The sequence below is a fragment of the Phalaenopsis equestris genome, unplaced genomic scaffold, assembly GCF_001263595.1.
Source record: "Phalaenopsis equestris unplaced genomic scaffold, ASM126359v1 Scaffold204200, whole genome shotgun sequence".
Classification (NCBI taxonomy): domain Eukaryota; kingdom Viridiplantae; phylum Streptophyta; class Magnoliopsida; order Asparagales; family Orchidaceae; genus Phalaenopsis; species Phalaenopsis equestris.
Window position 1 is genome coordinate 8,377 of NW_018223772.1, and position 9,262 is coordinate 17,638.

Genomic DNA, 9,262 nt, shown 5'->3' on the forward strand with positions numbered 1-9,262 from the left:
AAATAAAAATACTGTCTTGAAATATACTTTTTCATACATAAGTTTGCAACCATAGTGTTTGTAAATGTAATAGTCAAACTTTAGGTTTTAGATGTGTAAATACATATGAATAGTGTTGCATGCATGTTAATTTCCCATATATATAATAAGCGAACAGCTTGGCATAGAACTCATTCGTTCCTGGTGACTTTGCTTAAAATGTCTCTAGAAACTGTTAAATAGTTAACACAACATAATCTCCTCACACTATATGAGACATCTCTCCTCATGTAACGTCCTGAATTGTACAGTTAGACTTGACTTATTGATGTCCTATTATATCGCCTTTAGAAACTATCTAAAAATGGACTGGGCCAGCAAATCGAAAAAACTTAGAGAAAGAGAGAGATCTCATCAAACCAAAAAGGGCCATTTACAAACACACCACCCAATTCCTACATATTTACATACCAGACAGTTTAAACTTTATTTTTTTACATTTACATCACCCAAAATTTTCATATCACATCAAAATTACCACCAATCCTAACATCTAAACAAGCAAAATACACCCTTTCGCTCATATGTAACGTAGCATGCATGTAAAACTCGAGTCAAAGCATCAGATATGTAAATCCATAAAAATTGAGTGGTATGCATGTAAATCTTCCTTAAAAAAAAAAAAAAAACCTTTTGGTTCAAGCTGAACTCATCCATGTCTGATCCTCAAGCAGACCATTACCAAAATTCAACCGAGCATTGAAAAGCACACTGCGCGGCCGCTTCTTCAAAACCCCCTTGGAACCAAAGCTACCGTTGGAAGAGCAGGAGCTCTCTACAGAGCAGCCATTCATGCGCTCAGCTCGGCTCCCAGGTTTCTCATCCGCCCCTGCTATTTCAGACAAGAGAGGCAGCTGGAGAGGCTCGGATGAGAAGGCCAAGCATCCATGGATTTCTCTGTTGCCGAATTCTGGGGATTTTTGTGGGTTTGATTCGATCTCATTTGCTCTTAGATTTGTATCTACGAGAGCATTGCAGGCTCTTTCCAGAATGGTTTCGAGGTATTTGCTCTGCGCTTCAATCCGCAGCTCGAGACTTCTCTGAACCTGGAGAGATGACATGGTTGCATGAAATTAGCTCTGCAATCATACTGATGAAGGTATTTACATACCTACCATCTAATTCTTATAGATTTACACATCTAGCACCTAAAATTTCTTGATTTTTTACTTTTATACCATGATGTGTTTCATATCATATAATAAATAGCACTGTATTAATTTTTGAAAAATGAAATGCATGTTTTCATGCAGAGGCAAGGTGGCATGGTATGCATGTAAAAATTGAAGTTCAGGTGTTAGATGTGCAAATACATATTCTAAACGCTTTCAGAAATTTTAGCTCATTTAGTTATTTGTGGCTATTGTTCAGCTCTTATTTGCCGAAATATTAAGAAAATACAATTTTGTTTTTTTATATTAAACATAGAAACAAATAAATATATTTAAAATAATTAAAAAAAACTTATAACAAAATTATAATATTTAGATAATCAATATAGATATATAAATTAATAATAAATGTTTAATTATTTAATTACTCACCTATTGAGAGTCAAAATAAGCCAAACATGATAGCATGTGCATGTCTGTGACCAACTCAATTATAAATTCTCCTAAATTTTTATTTGTATTCGGCTCGCTTAACAAACAATTTAAAACAAAACACGAGAATTTAAAGCAATTATTAACATGTGGCAATTGGGAATCTCTTCCTTTTTTTCGGTTTGTTTCTACATGAGCTTTAATGTGTAAGAGCAGGTTCTGAAAAACATTTCTGGAATACAAGCAAATATACAGTTCTGCTGCCTATCGTATTAGGTTGTTTTCAACATTATTGTAGCTATTTAGGGGATATGTTTGATTTGTTGAAAAGAAATACAATGTAAAAGAAATGTAGTGAAAAATAAATACAATGTATTGTGAAAAAAATATTTTTATTTCAATGAATACAATACATATGCAAGATTTAAAATTTTTTGTATTTAATGTAAAACTTATAAGCCATGGCGGGTGGCGGGTGGCAGGTGGTAGGAGGCCGATGACAATGGGAGGTTGTGGTAGCAGGCAGCAAAGGTGATGGGCAAGCATAGCAGGCTGTGGTAGAAACAGTGTACTACTATAAAGAACGAGCACCGACATGACACGATACATGGATATGACATAATTTTAAAAAATAGGACAAGACGCATATTGACACATTTTTATATTTAATAAATTATTAATATAAAATATATTTTTTTTCATTATTCTTTATTAAAGACACCATAAAATAAACTATGCGAGAATAAAATTTAACTTGTATTGTAAAACCTCATGCTTACAAAAATAATTTTCAAAATTTGACATAAAATATGTTTCAGAAAAATTCCTCCAACTTATCTACTAAAATATAAATTATCCTTCAATTACACCTTGTTTATTAATTAAGTTAAAATTTAACTTTTTAAATTAGAATTTGTTTAGATTTATAACTATTTCAACTCATTAAAAAGTAAAAATATATATATATATATTAATTATCAATTACAAAATTAGGAAGGCTTTGACTCCACTTGATTTCGACAAATAGAGACTTCAACGCAAGGATGCATTTAGATCAATTTCAATTAATATCTTTGATTGCTACTCGGGTTGCGACAAATAAGTTTAGGCTTTTGCTTTAGCAGATGCAGGTTCGACTTTGATGAATAAAAAAGAACTCTGACACTTAGTTTTGACGAATGCAGGATGGATCTTTAATGCTCAACTTCAACAAACAAAGAGTGAACTACTTATGCTCGGCTTCAACTTATTTTGGCCCAAAAATTTACATATATTTTATAGTGTCAGAAAAGTATCGAAAAAGTGTTTGTGTCTGAAAACAAGTACGACATATTTTTAGAAATAGTAGTGCTACATAAGCGATATATTTAGAATTCGCCCAAATGCAACAAATTTAAATACATTGAAATTAAACTAGTAAATAAATTCTAATAGACATTAAAATTTTATACAACATTTATATTTTTTCGAGCCAACATCCCTACATTCCTCTACAGTGCATTCCTTATTCCGCTAACCAAACAAGCCCTTCAAAATTTAAACACAAGCAGAGTTGCCAATTGCGATATGTTCCGAGTAAATAATGAACAACGAAGCATGGATCATCGCAACTATCATGCCTACCTCGCGATCTAATTCATTTTAGTATTTATAGCCTTTTTGTCCTTTATTCTTATTTAGAGATGCCTTCATTTTTCAATTATAATTTAAATGAATCTTTTTCTCAACTTCCTAATATATTGTTTTTTTCTACTAAGAAAGATGTTAAGCAGAAAGAATTTGAATTTTTTTTAGTTAAAAACTTTCAAAATTTTTCAATATTACAACAGGAAAAACTAACCTCCAGTTGTTCATGCAACCTTCGCTGAAGTTCCATTTGGACTCTCATTGCCTCATTACACCCACTATCAGTGAAAGAAATATGAGATGTTTTAGATAAGAATTGAATAACGTAAAATAAATTAATAAATAAAAAGAAAGAAACTTAAACATACTCATTAAATTCTTGGGTTGCCTGCGTAGATTTTGCACATGGACTTCCCCGATTTTCCACAACAGCAGAGACTGCAAGTCCTAAGGCAAACAGAATAAAGTTTAGAACTGCATCTTGAAAATTTCAAAGACTTGCATTAAATAGGCATTTAATTAACACAGCGTTTATCATGAGACTCTTTTTTTTTCTTCCGTAAGTCGCACATTTTCCCAATTTATAAAACACATCAAAAAAAAAACATACAATACTATTGTTTAAGAATTGTATTTCTCTTGAGAGTGATGCTAAATTTCCCAAAAAATTCTACATAACATTACTTGGTAACAGTCTAAGCGGCTATCTCGTAATGAATTTAAGTCTGATTTAACTTACATTTTGCTTCACGGAAAAAATAATTTGATCTAGTAGATTCAATTTCTTCCCAGTTTTGCCTTAAATCCTGAATTCACTAAATTCTGTCAAATCAGGATTTATATGATTTAATAAAGCTGTTAAAACAGTTATTGTACTGCCATATATAATTTACATTTTTTTTCTTACTGAGAAACTTCATCATATTTCACTTCATTCATCCCTTGTAACAAAAAGTATTTGCAGGGCTGCAAATCAAATAAGCCAAACCAAGTTTGTGCTTGTTCAAGTTCAAGCTCATTTTATTAAAAGCCTGTTCAAGTTTGACGAGAGCTTGATTCAAAATTTAGGGTTCGAGTTTGTTTATTAAAACCATATTCAATCTCGGATAGAGTTTGATTTGAGCTCAATTCATATAGAAATTATCAGGCTTAATGACAAGCAACTTATTTAACAAAATAAACAAGTCATAATCAAGCTTCATGCGAGGAACTTGTTCGAAAAAAAAAACCTATATCAAATAAAGGTTAATGAACTTAAGAAATAAACAATTAAATAATATTATACATGAACGAGTCTTAATCAAGCCTTGAATAAGCTTCTTAGAAAGCTTATTCATGAGCCTTTACGCAATATTGTTCATAAACATAAATGAATCAAATTAATGATCATGCTTGCTCATTTGGTAATCAATTATTTATTAAAGTGTTTAAGTTTGTTCGATTATCTACTTAAATGATCATAAACGAGCTCTAATCAAACCAATGCACCGGTAGCTTGTCAAACGCTCCGTTCATTTTCAGCCTTATGTATATATTAGTGCAATTTACAATATTCTTCATAATATCTGCCTAAATAAAAATCGTACTATGCTTGGAACTTACTTTTGAATGTTTATTTCTTTTTTTTTTTAATTTTTTTGGAGAGATCAGATCATTATTAGAATGCACTGATGAACGGGGTTGGCTTGTGTTTTTAAGGGCAATCAGATAATTATGAAAATTATTGTATCCTCTGCGCCTTGCATTTGAATGGATGATTTTCAGTTTTTGGTGGTTTAGCAATATAATACATATATCAGTATACATGTCCATAATCTTTATACATATCATCATATATAGCAGAGAGTGCTCTGTATGAATTATTGCTTTGCCCTTTTTAGTATATTTCCAAAACTCCGACACCGAGAACTTCTCTAACTGTCAAACATTCTGGTCCACAACTATCAGAGTAGATTTTGCTAACGAGGTGTCAGATTTCTCCTCAACTTCCTATTGTTTATTTTTTCACATCTACGAAGAGAATCAAAATAAGCTTCTTATTTGGTGTAATTTATCGTCTATTAATTTTGGTTTTTACTAACTTATTCCAGTTTTAGATCAGTAGAGCCTTCCATCGATCACAGTGTTTGCGATCCATCTAGCGATAGCGATACATATAAGTCCTTTGGGAAAAAGATAAGACTACTTTAACATGGAAAAGTAGGTCAAATAAAGTTCTACTAAAAAAGAAAAAATTTAGAAACAAACCATACAATTCTTATGCATTTACATGCTAACACCTAAATTTTGATATTTACGTTAACACCTAAATTTTGATATTTACACTCATAACACATTGGTTATAATAAACCTATGCATGAAAATTTGTATTTAATTTTTAAAAAAGTGGTGGTGATTGTGGTTTTATTTATTTGATGCTAAAGATTTGAGTGGTATGCATGTAAATATGAATGCTTAGGTGTTAAATATGTAAATTGTTGAAATTCAGAATAATGTGAAATACCTTTATTGATATGAAAATGAGTTATAAATAGCTCGTACATGAATCCTAGAATAGGAAAGAAAGGAAAAATAAAATAACAGAAAAGAAAAGATATAACACCTAATATCTCATATTAATTAATTCATAATAATTATTTGGAGAAAAAAGAAAGAACATAAAATTGAAAAGATTGAAATAGGAAAGGAAATAAATCCAATCCAATAAAATAAACCTAAAATAGGAAAGGAAATAAAGTTATATTAGGAAATAAATCTACTCCTCATAACTTTTATAAAAAATAAATTATTTCCTGATATAACTTCTAATACTCCCTCTCAACTTGAAACATGGTTGAAAACCATATTCAATTTGGATTTGAAAATATCAAACAATGGGCGAGGAAGATCCTCTCAAGTAGAACTTGAAATCTTCATCCCGTACTGCGGTTGTATTTGATTGCACTTCTTGCAGTGTCTGTGGGTAGACATAAGACTCTTATAGGTAATACTGCAGGGGAGTTTGCAGGGAAATAGACAACCTGCAGAAAAACTGACCTCTAGTTGACTGCGGTTGTTTTTAACTGCAATTACTACAGTGCTTGTAGGTAGACGAAAGACTCCTATAGATAATGTTGCAGGAGAGTTTGCAGGGAAGTAGACAACCAACGAGAAAATTGACTTCTAGTTGACTGCGGTTGTCATTGACTGTAATTCTTACGGTGTGTAGGGGAAGACTCTTACAGGTAATGTCGCACGGGAGTTTACAAGGACGTAGACAACCTGCAAGAAAAAGCTACAAGGTATGACTTGCAAAGAAAAAAGAAAAAAACTCTGGAGGAGGGTCTGCTATAGGAAAAGCTCCAAAGAAGGGTCTACTGCAGGAAAGATTCCAGAAGAAAGCCTGATACAGGAAAAGCTCCGGAAGAGGGCCTACTGCAGGAAAATTTCGAAGGAGAGCCTGCTGCAGGAAAAAATATTGGAGGATGGTCTGATGCTTGAGATTGCAAGCATACTCTTGTTGTAGATAACATGATGGCGCACTTGCTTGAGATTGCAAGCATATTAGATAGCTCAAACTACTGTACAGTTTCGTCCAATCCATAGCCCATGTTTATGTTTGGGCATCAGGGCCTCCTGCGGAGCTTTTCCTGCAGGAAAGGCTCCGGAGTAGGACCTACTATAGGAAAAATTCCGGAGGGCCTGCTGCAGAGAAAAACATTGGAGGAGGGATTGATGCTTGAGAAAGCAACCATACTCTCGTTGTACATAATAGGATGGCGCACTTGCTTGCGATTGCAAGCATACTGGATAATGAACTACTGTACAGGCGTATTCGTCCAATCTATAGCCCACGCACATGTCCGAGCAGCTGGAATGCGTTTCATCGAAGTAGATGTCGAGACCGCCTCCAATGTCAATCACATGCATCATAGCACCAAGCTTGGCCAGCTTGTAGTAGATCTGGGCAGCCTCGCCAACGCTATCAGCAAGCAGTGCAGTGGATGGAATCTGGAAGCCATATAAGTTTGATGAATACCAGTGCTCCTAGAATTTCGATTCTGTAAAATCTGTAAGATTGACAAGGATCTTTCCATCCTGCCGCCCACATCAAGAACAAGGAAATGGTGAAAGTCGCAATGTCAGAAAGGAGATGAGCTGCGTCTATAAGAATTGTAAGGTTGTTCGTTTTGATGCCTCCAACCACTTCCACACACCATAATATCATGGAAGGAAAAGCTATAAATAGCTTTCTTATGGAAGCTGACCACTCCTTCGCATCATTCGAGTCACCGCCTGAACTAGATAAATCATAGATAAGTCCTCGACATGTTTTTATGTCTGCAGATGTTGTCACTACTGCTTGCAGTGCTTCACCGATTTCAGCGACTGGAGATTGTTGCGAGCTCTATGCTTCCATCCGGAAGGTCCGCAGAGATGTCCATACATATGAGGCTTCCGACAGAGACACGGGGAGAATTCAATTAAAAAAAAGTTAACTCTGCTCCTGCAGGGTGGGCTAAGAGATTCGGACTAAGTTCCAGGAAGCTTGCAAGCAGCGAAAGGTCTGGCTGCAGGAGGAGGAGGTCTGACAAAACTACTCAACACAGAATTTTTTCCTGCAGACAGATGGAGAATGTAGGGGTCCAACATAATTATTTCCTGCATGAAGGGAAATTCGGCAATGGGATGAAAATTCAAGGAAGGAGGCCTCTACAGAGAAGGAAGGAAGTTTTCGACATCTAGAGTTTGCAGGGAGAGGGTTCCAATGGCTAGTTCCTGCAGGAAGGAGTTTCAATGATTAGGGCCTGCATTGAGAGGAAGTTTCCGGTGGAAAAACTGAAAAAGATGAGGCGGAGGAAGGGCGAGCAGCACGACAAAGATTGCCGGCTGCAAAGAATAGGAAGTTTTCGACGGCAGGAAATTTTTTGGTTTATTTTGAAGCTTTAATACTATGTTGAAATTCAGAATAAAGCGGAATACCTTTATTGATATGAAAAAGGGTTATAAGTAACACTTACATGAATCCTAAAATAAGAAAGACAGGAAAAATGACTAAAATCTCCAATTAATCAATTTATAATAATTATTTGGAGATAAACGAGACAACATCAGATAGGAAAGGAAATAAAGTTATATTAAAAATAAATATAATCCTCATAATTTCTAACAAGAATAAATTATTTCATAATATAACTTCTAACGTAAATAAATAAGAATTGTATAATATGTTTGTAAATGCCCCTAAAAAAATAAGTTGAAAGTAAAATTATCTCCTGCAGTCCAAGCAATCATATTATATCCAGACAGATTCAAAAGCAGCATAGTTGGCATGTACTTGGAGAGATGGAGAGGTGCCAAGAGAAATACCATCATTAGGGCTTTCAAGGTCTTTTGATAATTGCTTCCCCATTCTGTATTTCTGTAAAATGAGCCATGTAAAATGTTAAGAAAGATGAAACTTTGTTCCATGCAAACATACATATTTTAATAGTTTCATTTCTACACATAAGAAAAAATATAATGATCTTTTTTAATTAAAAATCCAAAGTTTTCATTCCATAAAAAATTGCCATGTAGCTTTGAAAGGGTTTTAATTTGAGGAAATTTACACACAGTAGCACACAATTCTTATGTATTTACACATCTAAAACCTAAAGTTTGGTATTTACATTTATAACACTTCGGTGTTATAAACCTATGCATGAGGTGTATTTCACTTTTAAGAAGTTTATAATAGTGGTATTTTCAAAGCGATGTTAAAGATTTGAATGTTGTGCATGTAAGTATCAATGTTTAGGTGTTAGATATGTAAATATATAAGAATTGTGTGGTGATAGGAATTTGTATCAATAAACAAGAATGAGTTTTTTAGTTTCCATGCATAAATTGCCAGATCAGACGCAACCTGAAGATGACTCTTCAAATGGTAGAGTGTAAGTCCTTTTACATTCATTATCCTCAGTATGGCCTTTGGGGTTGCTTCTGCAAAAGAAGCCACAAAAAGGTATCAGATACAAAAGCCCAACCTCTCTAGCTTGTAGGGCTGTCAAAACGGCTCGTTGTTCGTGAAC

The 9,262-nt window shown here is 33.8% G+C and overlaps 1 protein-coding gene across 1 annotated transcript; it reads right to left on the minus strand.

Annotated features, from left to right (window-relative positions):
* Positions 1–457: 457 nt before the first annotated feature.
* Positions 458–9,167, minus strand: LOC110036242 (protein PHR1-LIKE 3-like). Its single transcript, XM_020740642.1, has 5 exons — positions 9,097–9,167; positions 8,559–8,610; positions 3,578–3,656; positions 3,424–3,487; positions 458–1,085 (listed from the first exon to the last, which is right to left on the minus strand). The coding sequence occupies exons 1-5, from the start codon at positions 9,142–9,144 to the stop codon at positions 678–680; spliced, it is 651 nt and encodes a 216-aa protein (XP_020596301.1). The 5' UTR covers positions 9,145–9,167; the 3' UTR covers positions 458–677.
* Positions 9,168–9,262: the final 95 nt, after the last annotated feature.

Bases quoted from the DNA above. Each gene is read 5' to 3' on its own strand.
- LOC110036242 (XM_020740642.1), bottom strand. From the start codon at position 9,144: ATGAATGTAAAAGGACTTACACTCTACCATTTGAAGAGTCATCTTCAG. The intron at 8,611-9,096 runs GTTGCGTCTGAT...CTCATTTTACAG, and splicing joins ATTTGAAGAGTCATCTTCAG to AAATACAGAATGGGGAAGCA. The intron at 3,488-3,577 runs GTATGTTTAAGT...TTTCACTGATAG, and splicing joins GCAACCCAAGAATTTAATGA to TGGGTGTAATGAGGCAATGA.